General features: G+C 42.2%; 2 protein-coding genes across 3 annotated transcripts in view; both read left to right on the forward strand.

Moving 5' to 3' along the window:
- Positions 1 to 7,069, forward strand: part of LOC109894478 (kinectin) — a 45,634-nt gene extending 38,565 nt beyond the window's left edge. Inside the window, exons 30-33 of one of the 2 annotated variants that reach the window (XM_020488000.2) lie at positions 2,108 to 2,191; positions 3,437 to 3,526; positions 3,776 to 3,886; positions 6,051 to 7,063. In XM_020488000.2, the coding sequence (XP_020343589.2) occupies positions 2,108 to 2,191; positions 3,437 to 3,526; positions 3,776 to 3,886; positions 6,051 to 6,080 (315 nt within the window). In that variant the 3' untranslated portion in view covers positions 6,081 to 7,063. Of the gene's footprint in view, positions 1 to 2,107; positions 2,192 to 3,436; positions 3,527 to 3,775; positions 3,887 to 6,050 lie in introns of both variants that reach the window. The other variant, XM_020487998.2, reaches the window with a different exon arrangement.
- Positions 7,070 to 12,065: 4,996 nt separating this feature from the next.
- Positions 12,066 to 18,169, forward strand: part of LOC109894479 (E3 ubiquitin-protein ligase pellino homolog 2) — a 44,474-nt gene continuing 38,370 nt past the window's right edge. Inside the window, exon 1 of the mRNA XM_020488001.2 lies at positions 12,066 to 12,453. Coding sequence (XP_020343590.1) covers positions 12,377 to 12,453 — 77 coding nt within the window. The 5' untranslated portion in view covers positions 12,066 to 12,376. The remainder of the gene's footprint in view (positions 12,454 to 18,169) is intronic.

The following is an 18,169-nucleotide window of genomic DNA, read 5'->3' on the forward strand; positions in this document are numbered from 1 at the left end:
AACACACAATTGGTTTGGTGAGCTCATTAAGCCTCGAACTTCATAGACGAGTGCATCCAATCATGAGAAAAGGTATTTAAGGTGGACAATTGCAAGTTGTTGTTCTCTTTGACTCTCCTCTGAAGAGTGGCAACATGGGGGCCTCAAAACAACTCTCAAAGGACCTGAAAACAAAGATTGTTCAACATGATGGTTTAGAAGAAGGCTACAAAAAGCTATCGCAGAGATTTAAGCTGTCAGTGTCCACTGTGAGGAACATAGTGAGGAAATGGAAGACCATAGGCACAGTTCTTGTTAAGGCCAGAAGTGGCAGGCCAAGTAAAATATCGGAGAGGCAAAGGCGAAGGATGGTGAGAACGGTCAAAAACAGCCCACAGACCACCTCCAAAGACCTACAACATCATCTTGCTGCAGATGGTGTCACTGTGCATCGTTCAACAATTCAGCTCACTTTGCACAAGGAGAAGCTGAATGGGAGAGTGATGCGGAAGAAGCCTTTTCTGCACACACGCCACAAACAGAGTCACTTGAGGTATGCAAACGCACATTTGGACAAACCAGCTTAATTTTGGAATAAGGTGCTGTGGACTGATGAAACAAAGATTGAGTTATTTGGTCATAACAAGGAACTTTATGTATGGCGGCAAAAGAACACAGCGTTCCAAGAAAAACACTTGCTACCCACAGTAAAATATGGTGGGGGTTCCATCATGCTGTGGGGCTGTGTGGCCAGTGCCGGTACTGGGAATCTTGTTAAAGTTGAGGGTCGCATGGATTCCACTCAATATCAACAGATTCTTGGGAATAATGTTGAAGAATCAGTCACAAAGTTGAAGTTACGCCGGGGCTGGATATTTCAACAAGACAACGACCCAAAACACTGCTCAAAATCTACCCGGGCATTTATGCAGAGGAACAAGTACAATGTTCTGGAATGGCCATCCCAGAGTCCCCAGACCCGAATACCATTGAGAATCTGTGGGATGATTTGAAGCGGACTGTCCATGCTCGGCAACCATCAAACCTAACTGAACTGCAGATGTTTTGTAAGAAGGAATGGTCCAAAATACCTTCATCCAGAATCCAGACACTCCTTAGAGGCTATGGGAAGCATCTAGAGGCTGTTATTTTAACAAAAGGAGGCTCTATTAAATATTTATGTGATTTTTCTATTGAGGTGCCCAAATGTATGCACCTATCTAATTTTGTTTTGATGCATATTGCAAATTTTCGGTTAATCCAATAAACCTCATTTCACTACTGAAATATTACTGTGTCCATCACCACCTGCCTGGGGAATACAGGGTTCTCTTTGTCCTCTGGGAGTCAGTCCATCGATCTACAACCTATGGATACAGTAGTGATGTAAGCTCAAATGCAACATGGGCTAAACTGTTTTTATATGCATAAGGTGTGTTTTCTTTGCTTTTTAGGAGGCAGTTTTTTCTTAGTGTAATGTTAGACTGGAGTATTAGTATCATAGGTTATAGATGATGGACCACTTTTACTCAGTGAGAGGACAGACACACTACTGTTTCCACTCGGCACACTATCTACTCTTCCATCACTTCTACTAACAGGCTTATAGTGGCTTACTGCTACTCCTGCACAATGAGCTTTTCCATGTCGGCCATCTTTGGGGATACATTCTATGCCTTCAACTGCACACGCTTTCATCATTCATCTGCCTCCACACAGTTGAAACATTTTCAATGTCTGTCTGGTCTTGTTTGTCTCTTGTCTTGCCACCCTCTGTCTGTGAACATCTTCAATGATAATTAAAGCATCTCTGCTGGTTTTTCATTGATAATACAACATTTAATATCTTTATCAGTCTCTAGCTAATCATTGAATAGCTAGTTTAGTAGAGACATAACTGACATCAGAGTTGCCATAAGTAGCTATCTATACATGTCTCAACCACTCTAAAAGCCAAGTGAAACCAGTTTTGGTGTATGCAAAATCGTCTAATTTGTCTTGGTAGAAATATTTGAATACCACCTTGGTGTTTATGCAAATTCCCTCCTCCAAACAGTTTGAGATCAGATTTCACCAGGAGTGGGGCTGTGATTGTCATTTATCTCATCGCTGGTGTTTTCGCTTGCAGCTGAAGACCCAGCTGACTGAGACTCTGTCAAAACTGGAGACCGAGGAGAGTGAGAGGCAGAAGGTGGCTGGAGATCTCTATAAGGTAAGACGGCCCCTTGTCCCTTAGGATTGGACTACCTTTAGTTTGTTTGGATTTACATTACTGTTAGAGAAACAATTAGTCACCAGTCCAAGTCTAGAAAGAAGCAACTTACTCAAGGAGCTGAGGATGTTAAGCGGTTAGTCGCCGAAAAAAACATTTGACCGGTAATGCTTATTGGTCTATAGGGCCATTTGCATAATTGTGCTGTATTAAATTGGCGAGTGTGTATTTTCGTTAGTCGCCATGCATCTTATTTATCACAAGTGCACAACACTGAACTGCAGAGCAAACTTGATGGCTCTTATATAGAAGCAGTCAGGCAAAATGAGGAGCTGAATTTGGTAAGCCTTGCTCACCCAAATAGGCGGAGCTCTCATAACCTGTCCCTACTACACCAGTTTGAGGAGCGGAATAGCCTACCACATGTCAGACGGCGTGAGAGTAGCTCCTTAAAAAGTCTGTAAGCTACTGGAATGAAACCTGCTTTTGTAAGCCCAGTCATTGCACAACAAATAACAATTCTAAATGCAGTCACCTGTTAACTTCGGTGGCCACGAATTAAAGGAGCTATTTTTATTCCTCCATCACAACTCGTAATTAAAGCGCGCCTCCAATTTGTCATTCGGTTGCATAGGCTATAGCCTGCCTAGCGTTGACTACCAGCAGGTCACCCACCACTTTGCAATGGGAGCTTGAGGCAGTGGAATTGTTTGAAACCTGAATTGTTTTGGTTCACTTCAAATAATGAGGCATGTCTTACCTTGCTTCAAAGTAGCCTTGTGAAAATCCATCTGTAGAAACGTGGAGGCAAATATTTTACAAAGGCTTGCTATTATTGCATGTTTCTATTAAGTGCTTAATGAAAAATGTCCTGCGCATGCATAGTACCAGAGAGGAAGAGGCAAAGGGAGAGGTTTCACTCTCCACAAAATCTGTCCAAAATAAGCCTAATACGTTTCTATGGGCTTATTTTGGGACTAAGTTTGTCTCCTGCCTTGGGTCGACTCTCATTGTTAGGGCGGAAACATAAGCATCTCATCATTATATACAGATCTCTAATATTTTTTGTTAACCGGTTAAAGAGGGTCAGTTAGTCGGCAGCAAAATTGACCGAAATGTGCATCCCTACTAGGAGATAAATACACACTGAGCATTTGAATACGTGGAAGAGTTGAACACACTAATATTACCTGAAATGTAAGCTTAAATGTTTCTTGTAATTTCCCCCACCCTGCTCCACCTCAGGCCCAGCAGTCTCTGGATCTGATCCAGGAGGAGGTCTGCAAAGAGACCGGCCAGGGTGACCTGATAGAGAACAGCAACCTCTCATCACACGTAAGACTCACTGGACGGGGAACTGTCTGTGGCTATATGTTAAAGACAGTCCGTTGCACATATTATCTAGGTAGTGTATATTCATGGTCAAAACAAAGGTATCTAGCTACTAAGAGTTCTAATATTGATAATTATTAGATGTAGTTGTGTATTAAATGTAACCAGTCTTTTAAATAGGGGTAGTTTTATTGACAAGTTATATTGAAAGTGACTACAGGGTAGTAACCAACCTGTCACTGTGTCCCTCAGGAGGAGATTGACAGGAAGGAGAAGAAGACTGCAGGGCTGAACCAAACTGTGAGGGAACTGCAGCAGCTGCTACAGGCCGTCAACCGGCAACTCACCAAGAGACAGGAGGCGGTACGACGTATTTATTATGGATCCACATTTAGATAATACAGCCATCAAAAGAAGGCTTTCAAATATAGAAAAGGACATTCACTGAAGTAAATGTGTGCGCTTGCTACTCTTGCAGTATTTATGGTTGTGAAGTGGTAGTGACAGCAGTAGTAATGATAGTAATATGGTTTTCATAGGCTGTGGGTTAGTTATAGTGACCTATTTTGGGGTGGTTTGTAGTTGTGTAGTTATTATAGTGGGATATACACAATGCATTCGGAAAGTATTCAGACCCCTCGACTTTTCCCACATTTTGTAACGTTACAGCCTTATTCTCAAATGGGTTAAATAAAAACATTTACTGTAATGTAACACTGTAATGACAAAGTGAAAACAGGTTTTTAGATTTTTTTTTAGAAAATGTATTATAAATTAAAAATAAATTAAAAACAGATACCTTATTTACAGTATTCAGACCCTTTGCTATGAGAAATTGAGCTCAGGTGCATTATGTTTCCATTGATTATCCTTGAGACGTTTCTACAACTTGATTGGAGTACACCTGTGGTAAGTTAAATTGATTGGACATGATTTGGAAAGGCACAGACCTGTCTATATAAGGTCCCACAGTTGACAGTGCATGTCAGAGCAAAAACCAAGCCATGAGGTCGAAGGAATTGTCCGTAGAACTCCAAGACAGTATTGTGTCGAGGTACAGATCTGGGGAAGGGTACCAAAACATTTCTGCAGCATTGAAGGTCCCCAAAAACACAGTGGCCTCAATCATTCTTAAATGGAAGAAGTTTGGAACTACCAAGACTCTAACTAGAGCTGGCCACCCAGCCAAACTGAGCTATCAGGGGAGAAGGGCCTTGGTCAGGGAGGTGACCATGAACCCGATGGTCACTCTGACAGAGCTCCAGAGTTCCTTTATGGACAACCGTCTCTGGAGCAAAGTACAGAGAGATCCTTGATGAAAACCTGCTCCAGAGTGCTCAGAACCTCAGACTGGGGCAAAGGTTCACCTTCATCAGGACAACGGCCCTTAGTAGACAGCCAAGACAACGCATGAGTGGCTTCGGGACAAGTCTCTGAATGTCCTTGAGTGGCCCAGCCAGAGCCCGGACTTGAACCCGATCAAAGATCTCTGGAGAGACCTGAAAATAGCTGTGCAGTGACGCTCCCCATCCAACCTGACAGAGCTTAAGAGGATCTGCAGAGAAGAATGGGAGAAACTCCCCAAATACAGGTGTGCCAAGCTTGTAGCGTCATACCCAAGAAGACTCGAGGCTGTGGTCACTGCCAAAGATGCTTCAACAAAGTACTGAGTAAAGGGTTTGAATACTTACGTAAATGTGCAATTTATTAGTATTTATTTTTTTACTTTAATAATAAAAATGTTGCTTTGTCATTATAGGGTATTGTGTGTAGATTGATGAGATCATTTTTTGTTTTAATCCATTTTTAGAAGAAAGCTGTAATTTAACAAAATGTTGAAAATGTGAAAGGGTATGAATGATTTCTGGATGCACTGTAATTGGCTAGTATAGTAGGCTAGAGTGAGTACTATAGCATCATAAGCCATAGATTGTCTTTTCAAGATCTCAAAATGTTTTAGTTTGAACATTCTAAAAGTTGTGGCAGTGATTTCAGTTTATAATGTTGAATCCAGCATTCCACCGTTGAAATGAATAGGGATACAACAATCTTTATAGTTTCTGAATGGTTGCAAGAAGCTGGGTTGTAGCCATCTAAGTTGAGTCAGTCTGCACATTTCAACGTTGGTTTCGTGTTTGTGGCTTTAACGGTTCAAGAGCAATGGCAGATCCAAATACTTTCCATTGAAGCCCATGGATCTTTTATGAACATTTTAAAATGGTTACAGTTCAAAAAGCATAAATGGTTGAAATCTAGGTACGGTGCAAAGTTTTACCATTCAGTCTATGGCTGTTGAAATACATAGGAATTTATGCAAATATGGATGTAGTGTAAAAAGTACAAGTAGTATCAATGTTTTTTTTTTCAGGTTCCAGCAGGAGGAGAATAATAATAAGTATGAACGGTTTCTAAAATTGTGATTGGTTTTCAGCAAGCACATCTGTTAAATCGGGGTTATAACTGGCAAGCAAGTCTTTCTTGTAACACACAAAGAGCTCTTAAACTGTGCTTCCTTTTTTTCTCTCAGGAATCGGACAAAGACTCGCCTGAAGTATAGGGAGGGGAGGATGGACACTCCCAATCTTACTACAAAGACCACCCCGAACCTCCCCACCACCTCTCCTATCATGGCCTCTCCTCTCCTGTCACACTCCTTTCTTTCCCCTCACCTGTACTGTAGGCAGCCTCTTGCTGATCCTCTGTCACTGCCTGCCACTGACCTGTAACCTCTGACCTCCAGCTGCTCCTCCTCAGCAGGGTCAGGGAGAGACTTCGCTGGGCCCCAGAGGAGAGGGGCTCCCTCACGCTACACACACACACACACACACTCCGGACACCAAACCAGACCTTACTACTCCAAAGTCCCACCACATTCCTCATGATCCCTACAGTAGCACAGCCAGCGCTAAAGACATCCTACACATGTCAGACTGTGGCATCTTCCCCCGTTTACCCCCTTTTTTCAATGGAAATCTTTGAATACAGATGTAGTTTTTTTCTCTGTTAGTTTTCTTTGTCCAGAGGGTGATGAAGTGGATTCCTACTTCATTAAATTAACTTTGGTTCTCTTTCCTTTTTTTAAGTTAAAAAGGAAAAATGTATTGTTAAAAAAGTAACTGTTAGGACCTGCTGACATTACACTACAATTGTTGATCTCCTTTGCTGACAGCTCACAAACTGTAAATGTGCATTGATCCATGAATACATAGGTACTGTATATGCATACTTTGGCTGAGGTATTTTGGAGGGGGCAAGGGCATGAGGGAGGGTCCCAGCATGTCAGACGGGTCACTAAGTAACTAACCATGGAGGAAGTCTAAGTGCAGAGCCAGTAGGAGGGAGGCTGTGATCCATCCTCGCTGTGGGAGCAGTAGGACAGGTCTACAGAATGGAGGTTGTAATCCTACTGTAACTACTTTAGGAAGAGGTGGCCCATATCATCTGTAATCAACACTCGCTATATTGTTGCTCATTTCATTAACATGGAATATTTCTTTTTTTTTTGTAACAGGTGACAGTTAATTAAAGGGATGCTTGATAAATCTGCTCACTGTCCTGTGTTTAGTTCTGCTTCTCTTGACTGGACTTCCTTTGCCATACCACCGTGGGGCACCAATGTCCTTATCCCTCTACTTGTTTGTTAAAATGTTGTCTATCCTGCACATACAAAATCAACCCCTTAACACATCTAGACACCACCTCCAAATGTAGTGTACTACTTTGCCTACTAGAGGCTTGAGTGAAGTGTTTGTTTTTTCTTTCACTTATCTGATACTTTCAGACCTATGAAGAGCCATCAGTCTAGAAGTAACGGGCTGCGGCCAGGGGTTGACTTTTGGGCTGGATAATCTTGTATCTCTGTAATGTGCCATTCAATTTGATTAGACCCTGACTTACTACAAATAAAAGGTAAGGCCATTCCCTCAGCTCTGGTTTTTACCCTGATGACAAACGTGCTACGGGCTGCATGACTGACTAATAAGCAGAATAATGTTACGCTGTCCTCCCCCTTTCAAGACACACATCTTACTGTCATGTGGTGGGTGTAATTTTAGTTATGTGCTCCTTGTATGAGGGAGTTATATTAACCTGAAGATGTGGTGCACCGGTCAAAGGCAGTGAGGGAGGACCCCCCTTCCCAAATGGAACAGTAATCTGCACCACGCGGTCATGTTGTCTATGGTGCGTTGTCCAGAAACATCTCTTTTCCATAAAATATATTTTTGAATTCATTGGGAAGGTAGATAAAGCATTTTTTTCAAAAGCAATCACTTTTGCATGTGAAAACAGTCCTACACGTCACTTTTGTTTTGTGTTGAGGTTCTAACCTCACTCTTGCGAAACATTGTGCAACATCGATTCATCATGTTTACTGAAAGGAGGTATGGCTGTCATAATGGCTCACCAAGGACTGCCCCCTCCTGTCATACTTTACAACTGGAAATGACATCAGTGTGGTAGATGTACAAGCAGTGGATCTGTGAATGACGTCCAAGTTTTACCTCCCATTCCCAAAGAAGTTCAACATATTAGACGTGGGGAAGAGCTGAAAGATCTTAAAGAATTGTCTGTGTGGAGTGAGTGTTTGTCTCCAACTTCTTTATATTAGCTTAGATGGAGAGGAAATACCAGTTCCAAGGGATTGACATTCGGTGTGTGAGACAGATATCGGAAAATGGCGCTTACAGAGGGCTGCCTCGCTTCTAGTCCTTAGGAAACTTTTCAGTATTTTCTTTTTTTATGTATTATTTCTTACATTGTTAGCCCAGAAAATCTTAAGTGTTATTACTTACAGCCGGGAAGAACTATTGGATATCAGAGCGGCGTCAACTTACCAGCACTAGAATTCTATACTATCAATTGCATCTTAGCCTATGCCACTCTAACATTGCTTATCCATATATTTATATATTCTTATTCCATGAATTACTTAGATTTTTGTGTATTAGGTATTTGTTGTGGAATTGTTAGATATTACTTGTTAGATAATTTGCTGCACTGTCGGAACTAGAAGCACAAGCATTTCGCTACACTCGTAATAACATCTGCTAACCATGTGTATGTGACCAATACAATTTGATTTGATACAGTGAGTACAGTCATTGCTCTGCTCTTGTTGTTCTATATTGGACTATATTGGTCTATAAATCTGCATGCATAAATCTGCATGTGGTCCTTCAGGACTGTAGAAGAGCAACACAGAGTAACAAGACAACTTTTGTACATTAAGGGGTCAGGGGAGAAAGCAGCACAGGATCAGCACATTGCAAACATTCTCCCACACTGTCATGCTGTAGTCAGCTGATTGTGGGCCTGTCATGGACACCAAGCTAGCGACAAACAGGCACCACACCATAACCTCAGCATACCCCTCTATACACTGATATGATACAGGCGAGGCCTTTTCTATGGTACATCAGTGCCTCTGTCAAACCTCTTATCAGATGTATGCAACCTATGGAATAAACACAGTTGATTAACTTTCCTACACTGCAGATCTCCAGGAATCCAGTCACTAGATTTCTCCAGTGTTGGGGAAGCTACTCTGAAAATATTGTTTGCCAAACTACCAATTACTTCACACTGGAAGAAGTTTAGCTCCACTAAAGCTACCCTAAAGAAAAATATAGTTTACTTAACTAAAGTTACTTTGAAAAAGTAGTTCACTACATCCAAACTACTTATCATATATAAACATAAGCACATCTAAAATATAATTATTATCATATATCCACACCTAATATGTAATAGACTACAAATTGCAAGAACAGATCACTCTTCAATCAGATGTTAACATAATGTGTACTGTGCCCTATTAAACACAAAAGAAAGTGAGCATTAGGCACACAAAAAGTGTTTCAAGTGAGAATAAGCCAGGTCTGTTGCTGAAAATGCAAGTCTTTCCTGTCACCCATATTTTATTGGATTTAAAAAACAATTGTGTGTAGTTCCAGTAGTTAGCGACACCACAACATGAAAAAACGTTATGAACTACTGAAAACACTACCAATATTGGAATTTAGTTCAACTACCACCAAGCTACTGCAAAATTAAATTACTAGTTGAAGTACATGTAGTTCACTACTCCCCAAAACTGGATTTCTCACACACATGCATGCATTTTCCTGTGAAGCATGTCTCACTCTCTGTTTAAATATGACTCATCCCTCTTCTTGGAATGTATATACGAGTGTTTAAATGAGGACCATGTGAAGTTATGGAAATGTAGCCGAAATAGTAATCTACAACAATCACATCCCACATCCCACAAACTCTTAACAACACACACATGTACACACTTTCGCTCTCTTCTAAGACTTCCAGGGAACTTAACCACAGATGAGGATGCAAGGGGAAGGCAGGGAGGGAGTAGGAAGTAAATAGGAGCTTTGTCTTTATTACATCATCATGGCTCATACAGTTAGTCACTATTGTGTGATAGTCTCTGTTCCATGCCTATTACCAAGAAATGTCCGACTTTGTACACAAACAAGCCAGACCCATCTCAGCAGAGCAGCTCCCTCTCTGCATCTGCTTCCCATCAGTGTGGTATGTGCTAGAGAGCCTTTGATCCATCCACTCTGAGTGTGTGTATGTGTACACTAAACTGTGTATGTGATGAATAAAATTTGATTTGGTTTGTGTGTGTGTGTGTGTTTGGTGGAGGTGGGGGGGGCTCTTTTAAACAGACAGTATGCTCTCAATGAAATGGGGAGACAGAGACTGTCACACACAAAAGTCAATAGTCATTATACCCCAGGCTGTTAAAACTAGCCTGGGGGCAGAAAGTTGGTGTTCACAGCACAAGTAGCTTGATCCTAATATACAGACAGACGTGGAGGTTTATCTGTAGTAACAGTACTATTAATGGCCTGATATGGAGAACTATGAATGTAACCAACAAATGCCATGGTTTAAAGTGGGTTGCAGTATTGCTTACAGATAGACAGGATTAGTACATCAAAAATAACATCAAAGTCCAGAACTCCTTTTGATGATGCATTACATATGAAGTAACACTCCTTAGACCGCCGTGACCCCCCATCACCCCGACCTTTTGTTTTTGTGTTAACTGTTATTGCACTTTGAAATGTGCTATTGACAATGGAGAGTTAGGAGGTATGGGGCACTTAGCCAAGCAGAGCCTTGTGAAACAGGACAGAGACAGCCAATTGTTGATGCAGACAGAACTGTAGAAGTGGCACATTCACCAGAAAGGTGTGACAATGACTGGACATACAGGATAGGAAGACCAGAGGGATTTCCTAATTTGAAAATGTGAGATTAATTTAACATTGGTTTGGATTCTGCTACTCTTAGCTCAGTAAGACGTTCGAGAAAAGTATTGAATAGTGAATGGCACTGTCTTTTATTTTATGCTCAACACATACAGTTACCTATCTAACAATATAGGATGACTCATGGACCGTTATGTGGCTCTTTTTGAAGGAGACAGCAGTGTGTGCCATAAAGGGGCAGGTTTCCAAGTGGGGTAGGGAGAGTATAATATTGATGCCTTGTGAAGATGGGTAAAACAGGCCCATGAAACGTTAGCTGCATATACTGTAAGTTGATGAGTGGTCAGAACCTCACCATTGCGTTACAGTGAATCACATTAAAGTGAGGCTAGAAGCTCAAAGGTGTAGGTCAGAGATATTCATTCCTGGGGGTAGACTAACTTATATTGAAAGAAAACTTTTCCCCAGCTCCCCCATTATTGTCACCCGATTGCAGCATTGTGTCTAACGGCAGTTGATGTGTTATTCACTTGAACTGCTGACTTTTCTTTGACCAAATAGAGAATGGTCTAATTCGACCCTTGTCATCCCTGTGGCCCCTCATTCTAGTTAGTCGCAGCAGTCCACAGTATTTACATTTGCCTCACTTGCTCTCAACACAAAACCGAGAGGATATCATTTTGACTGCTCAGTTTTATGCTGCATTCTGATAATCAGTCAATATGTTTAAACATAGTCATATGCACCCCCACCTACTTCTGTCCACGTGAGAAGAAATCCCGGCATAAATTGATGCGTTTTTGGGATACTCACCTTGTGGACAGCCTAAAGAATAATCATTCATAGGTGCGCTCTGCAAGCTATAGGAATCGTCTTGGACCCCCTGCCCATAATAGGACAGGTCTCATCTAAGTCTACGCTATTATGGTCTGAAAATGAGAAAAATTGGCCTAAGAACGTGTGAGTTTCAAACGTTCTGTTCTTTCTAAATGATATGAACGTGGCAGTGTGAAATGTGAAAGCTATGATCCCTTTAAGAATAGCCAGATAGTACTCTTTGTTTACATAATAGAAGGTGCCGCCTCATTCTAGCCATGCCCATGTGAGATATCGAACAAGGGACGTCTGTTCTAATTTCTCGTATTTATTTGACTAAGATGTATTATAGAAATCAAATGATGAAAAATAAAATGTCATATCCCTATATCAGCTTACATCGATAAAGTGTTGTGTAAATAAATGAGTCCAAAAAAAGTGATGAGAGGAATTTGTCTAAAGGTCCCCCCTGTTTAAAGTAAAGGACTGCTGAATGGTATGGTCCACCCCTGTGCCTGGCTGCTTATGCATCCGCTTTTAGAGCGGATTGAACTGGCAAATTGCGTTAATTACGACTTGCTTGTAACATATCTAACACAAAAATAATTATATTCGATTTTTTTTTTTTAAATAAGACGGCTCTATATGGTTGTAAAGACGTATACGACGTGATATTGTGTGAAATGGCATCTGCTTACACCCTTTGACGTGAATTTCCTATGATCGTTTCCTTTTGAATTTGGGCGAGTGCATTGAGATTGAGGGGCGCCTGCTGTCCATAGAAGCAAGAAAAAGCCTAATGTTTTCGCAAAGCCAGGAGGAACACTGCGGCCCGACAAAAGACCCAATAAAATACGGGGAGCTGGTAGTATTAGGGTAAGTTGGAGAAAGGCTTGTGTATTTTCTAAAGTCAACCAGTTTAGCTAGCTGACATTTTGTAGGCTAGGTGAAAAAGTCGAAGCTATGTTTGTGAACGTCAGAACTTTTTTCCTGCACAGAAAACACGGGCTGGAGTTAAATATTTTTTATGTGAATAAATATTCATGCTTAACTTCGATTCAGCTGTTGACAATAGGGTTAACTTACATGCACACTAATAATTGGATATTCAACTAATTCAAATAAAACTTTTATTTGACACATGCGATGAATACGAAAAGTGTGGACTTTACCTTGAACCACTTACGAGCCCTTACCCAACAATGCAGTTAAAAAGTAAGAAATTGACAAATTGGTAAGAAAATAGTGAGACAATAAAATAAGGTAGTTTGGGGGATTGAGGTAAAAATGTAGGTTTGGTTAGGTGATTGCTTGAAGTACCAGCTATGTACATGTAGGTAGGTGGCGAATAGCAGAAAGTCAATGTAGCCGTTTAATAACTGTAAAGCAGTCTTATGGCTTTGGGGTAGAAGCTCTTTCAGGAGTCTTTTGGTCCCAGACTTGGCACTCTGGTACTGCGTGCTGGGTGATCGCAGATAGTACAGACTGTGACTTGGGTGGCTAGAGTCTTTGACAATTGTTAGGGCCTTCCTCTGACACCGCCTGGTATAGAGGTCCTGGATGACAGGGAGCTCGGTCCCGGTGATGTACTGGGCCGTACACACTACCCGCTGTAGTGCATTGCAGTTGGATGCAGAGCAGTTGCTATACCAAGCAGTGATACAGCCAGTCAAGATTCTCTCAATGGTACAGCTGTAGAGTATCTGAGGGCCAATGCCATTTTTTTTTTCATCCTCCTGAGGGGGAAGAAGTGTTGTTGTGCCCTCTTCACGTGTTGCTGTGTTTGGACAATGATTGGTCCTTAGTGATGTGGAAATTGAGGAACTTGAAGTTCTTGACTGTCTCCTCTACAGCCCTGTTGATTTGAATAGGGGCATGCGTGGCCCTCCATTTCCTGTAGTCATGATCAGCTCCTTTTGTCTTGCTGACATTGGGGGAGAGGTTGTTGTCCTGGCACCACACTGCTAGGTCTCTGACCTCTTCCCTGTAGGCTGTCTTATCGTCTTTGGTGATCAGGCCAACCACGGTTGTGTCATCAGCAAACTTAATGATGGTGTTGGAGTTGGGTGTGGCTACACAGTCGTGGGTGAACTGGGAGTACAGAAGGGGGCTAAGCACCTACTCCTGAGGGGCCCGTGTGTTGAGGGTCAGCATGGCGGATGTGTTGTTGCCTACCCTCACCACCTGCGGGTGGCCTGTCAAAGTCCAGGATCCAATTGCAGAGGGAGGTGTTTAATCCCAGGGTTTAGTCCTTAACCAACAATGCATTTCAATAAATAGAGTTAAGGAAATATTTACTAAATAAACTAGTGAAAAAAAATATAATAAAAGTAACACAAGAAAATTACATAACAATAACGAGGCTATATACAGGGGTACCAGTACCGAGTCCATGTGTGGTACAGGTTAGTCGAGGTAAAGTGACTGCATAATTAATAAACGGTGAGCAGCAGTGTAAAAACAAAGGGGGGGGGGGTGGCCATTTGATTAATTGTTCAGCAGTCTTATGGCTTAGGTGTAGAAGCTGTTAAGGAGCCTTTTGGTCCTAGAATTGGCCCTCTGGTACCGCTTGTCATGCGGTAGCAGAGAGAACAGTCTATGACTTGGATGACTGGAGTCTTTGACAATTTGTTGGGGGCCCTTACGGTCAGATGCTGAGCAGTTGCCATACCAGCCGAGCTGGTGATGCAACAAGTGCTCTCGATGGTGCAGCTATAGAACATTTTGAGGATCTGGTGACCCATGCCAAATCTTTTCAGTCTCCTGAGGGGGAAAAGGTGTTGCTGTGCCCTCTTCATGACTGTCTTGGTGTGTTTGACCATGACACTTTGTTGGTGATGTGGACACCAAGGAAGTTGACTCTCGACACCAATGATCTTAACTCTCGACCTGCTCCACTTCAGCCCGGTCAGTGTGAATGGGGGGCCTGTTTGGACCTCCGTTTCCTATAATCCACGATCATCTCCTTTGTCTTGCTCACATTGAGGGAGAGGTTGTTGTTCTGGCACCACACTGTCAGGTGTCTGACCTCCCTATAGGCTGTCTCGTTGTTGGTGATCAGGCCTACCACTGTTGTGTCATCAGCAAACTAAATGATGGTGTTGGAGTCGTGTTGGCCATGCAGTCGGTTGAACTGAGAGTACAGGAGGGGACTAAGCACACACCCTTGAGGGGCCCCAGTGTTGAGGATCAGCGTGGCAAATTTGTTGCTGCCTACCATTACCACCTGGGGGGTGGCCCGTCAGGAAGCCAGGATCTAGTTGCAGAGGGAGGTGTTTAGTCCCAGGGTCCTTAGTGATGAGCTTTGTGGGCACTGATGTTGATTGCTGAGTTGTAGTCAATGAACAGCATTCTCACATACAGGTCCTTGCAAAAGTATTCATCCCCCTTGGTGTTTTTCCTATTTTGTTGCATTACAACCTGTAATTTTGAATGGATTTCATGTCATGGACATACACGAAATGGTCCAAATTGGTGAAGTGAAATATATGGAAAAGTGGTGCGTGCATATGCATTCACCCCCTTTGCTATGAAGATCCTAAATAAGATCTGGTACATCCAATTACCTTCAGAAGTCACATAATTAAAGTCCACCTGTGTGCAATCTAAGTGTCACATGATCTCAGTATATATACACCTGTTCTGAAAGGCCCCAGAGTCTGCAACACCACTAAACAAGGGGCACCACCAAGTAAGTGGCAAGGAGCTCTCCAAACAGGTCAGGGACAAAGTTTTAGAGCTGTACAGATCAGGGTTGGGTTATAAAAAAGTATCTAAAACTTTAAACATCCCACAGAGCACTATTAAATCCATTATTAAAACATGGAAAGAATATGGCACCACAACAAACCTGCCAAGAGAGGGCCGCCCACCAAAACACACGGACCAGGCAAGGAGGGCATTAATCAGAGGGGCAACAAGGAGACCAAAGATAACCCTGAAGGAGCTGCTGAAGGAGTATCTGTCCATAGGACCACTTTAAGCCATACACTCCACAGAGCTGGGCTTTATGAAAGAGTGTCCAGAAGAAACTGTGAAACTGGTCAGAATTGAAGGAATGATGGATGGCGCTAAATACAGGGAAATTCTTGAGGGGAAACCTGTTTCAGTCTTCCAGAGATTTGAGACTGGGACGGAGGTTCACCATCTAGCAGGACAATGACCCTAAGCATACTGCTAAAACAACACTTGAGTGGTTTAAGGGGAAACATTTAAATGTATTGGAATGGCCTAGTCACAGCCCAGACCTCAATCCGATTGAGAAACTGTGACTTAACGATTGCTGTACCCCAGCGGAACCCATCCAGCTTGAAGCAGTTTTGCGTTGAAGAATGGGCAAAATTTCCAGTGGCTAGATGTGCCAAGCTTATAGAGACACCCCAGGAGACTTGCAGCTGTAATTGCTGCAAAAGGTGGCTCTACAAAGTATTGACTTTAGGTGGGGTGAATAGTATTGCACGCTTAAGTTCAGTTTTTTTGTCTTGTTTGTTTCACGATAAAAAAAAATATGGAAATGTGGTAGGCATGTTGTGTAAATCAAATTATACATTTTAATTCCAGGTTATAAGGCAATAAAATAGAAAAAAATGCCAAGTGGGGTGAATACTTTTGCAAGCCACTGTAGGTGTTCCTTTTGTCCAGGTGGGAACGGGCAGTGTGGAGTGCGATTGAGATTGCCTCGTCTGTGGATCTGTTGGGGTGGTATGCAAATTGGAGTGGGTCTGGGGTTTCTGGCATGGTGGTGTTTGTGTGAGCCATGACCAGCCTTTCATAGCACTTCATGGCTACCCACAGGGCGGTAATCATTCAGGCAGGTTACCTTCGCTTTCTTGGGCACAGGGACTATGGTGGTGTGTTTGAAACATATAGGTATTACAGACTATGACAGGGAGAGGTTGAAAATGTCAGTGAAGGCACTTGCAAGTTGGTCTGTGCATGCTTTGAGTACACGTCCTGGTAATCGGTCTGGCCCCATGGCTTTGTGAATGTTGTCTAGTTTAAAGGTCTTGCTCACATCGGCTACGAAGAGCGCGATCACATTGTCGTCCGGGATAGCTTGCGCTCTCATGCATGCTTCAATGTTACCTCGAAGCGAGCAATGAAGTAATTTAGCTCGTCTGGTAGGCTCGCGTTACTGGGAAGCTCGTGGCTGGGTATCCCTTTGTAGTCCGTAATATTTTTAAAGCCCTGCCTCATTCTCGCCGAGCGTTGGAGCCGGTGTAGTAGGACTCAATCTTAGTCCTGTATTGATTATTTTGCCTGTTTGATGGTTTGGCTGAGTGCATAGCGGGGTTTCTTAGATTAGTGTCCCACTCTTTGAAAGCGGCAGCTTTAGCCTTTAGCTTGGTGAGGATGTTTGCCTGTAATCCATGGCTTCTGGTTGGGAAATGTACGAAATTAACTTTTTTGCTTATCTACCAAGGGGACTGGTAGATGAAAAAATCCACCAGCCAATCATATTTTTTACATTTTTTTTTGTGTCACATATACATTAATTTCAGTACGTTTCATTGAGAAGGTATTATGTTGATTACAAACTTAGAGGCCAGAGCAAAATTTGAAACAATTGTTATTATATTGATCAACGGTTAATCAAATCAAGTTTATTTGTAGAGCACATTTTAAAAACAACTGTAGTTGACCAAAAGTCCTATACATAGTGAAAAAATGCCAAACAGTGGGCACAATGAAATAAACCAAACATATCAGATACAATGAATAAGCGTACATGGAAGTCAAAACAGGGCAACAACAATGGTAAGATACAATTATGAGAAGTGCAGTGGACATAGAACTGGTGCTCTTCTGATACAGAGGGGAAGCAGGTCTACAAATCCTTTACTTTGAGTAGAAATACCCTGAAAAAATACAGGTAAAATAGAGACTGGTTGCTGGTTATTTTTGCTGTGGCTCGATTTAATTTCCCAGCCTGAATACAACTTAAGAAGTCTTCAACTCAAACTTCTACTGAAGTATTTGCTATTATATGTACTTATGGAGCAAACATAATAGTAAATTAGGTTTTGTAAACCTATCAGATGCTTAATCAACTTAAACCTCATCAGACTCCTCACTCTACCGCAATCACCCTCTGCACAGTCCATGAAGTCTGGCCTCCTACTCCTGACAGAGTCCTGGTGCCAGAGCGTCACAGCTTTTATCAGATCATACTCCCTGATCTCTGGAGAGGACAGCTGTACCATAAGGAGATCTGACAGTGTATCAGACTTTAGGTTGGATCGCCAATCGGTTTTCACCTGTTTCATGGTATTAAAACCTCTTTCACATTCATCTGGGGAGGCAGGGAAGGACCGGACCAGTTCAACCAATGGCGGAAATCAGGGCAGGACTGCTGATGGCCTCTGTTGACACAGAACCAGGACATCTTCTGCAGGGACTGTGGCTCTTAGTACATCAGCACCTTCAGGACAGTCCACTGGTCAGGGATCCTTTCAACATGGATGCCAGAGGTCTCAACAGGCTTGTAGTGGTCCACCAGAGTTTCCATTTCAGTGTCACCAAAATCTAGAATTACTGTATACATTACAACAAGCATCATGCAGTTTTAATTCTCAAACTATAAAAATATGAT

This window comes from Oncorhynchus kisutch, linkage group LG7, assembly GCF_002021735.2.
Source record: "Oncorhynchus kisutch isolate 150728-3 linkage group LG7, Okis_V2, whole genome shotgun sequence".
Taxonomy (NCBI): Eukaryota; Metazoa; Chordata; class Actinopteri; order Salmoniformes; family Salmonidae; genus Oncorhynchus; species Oncorhynchus kisutch.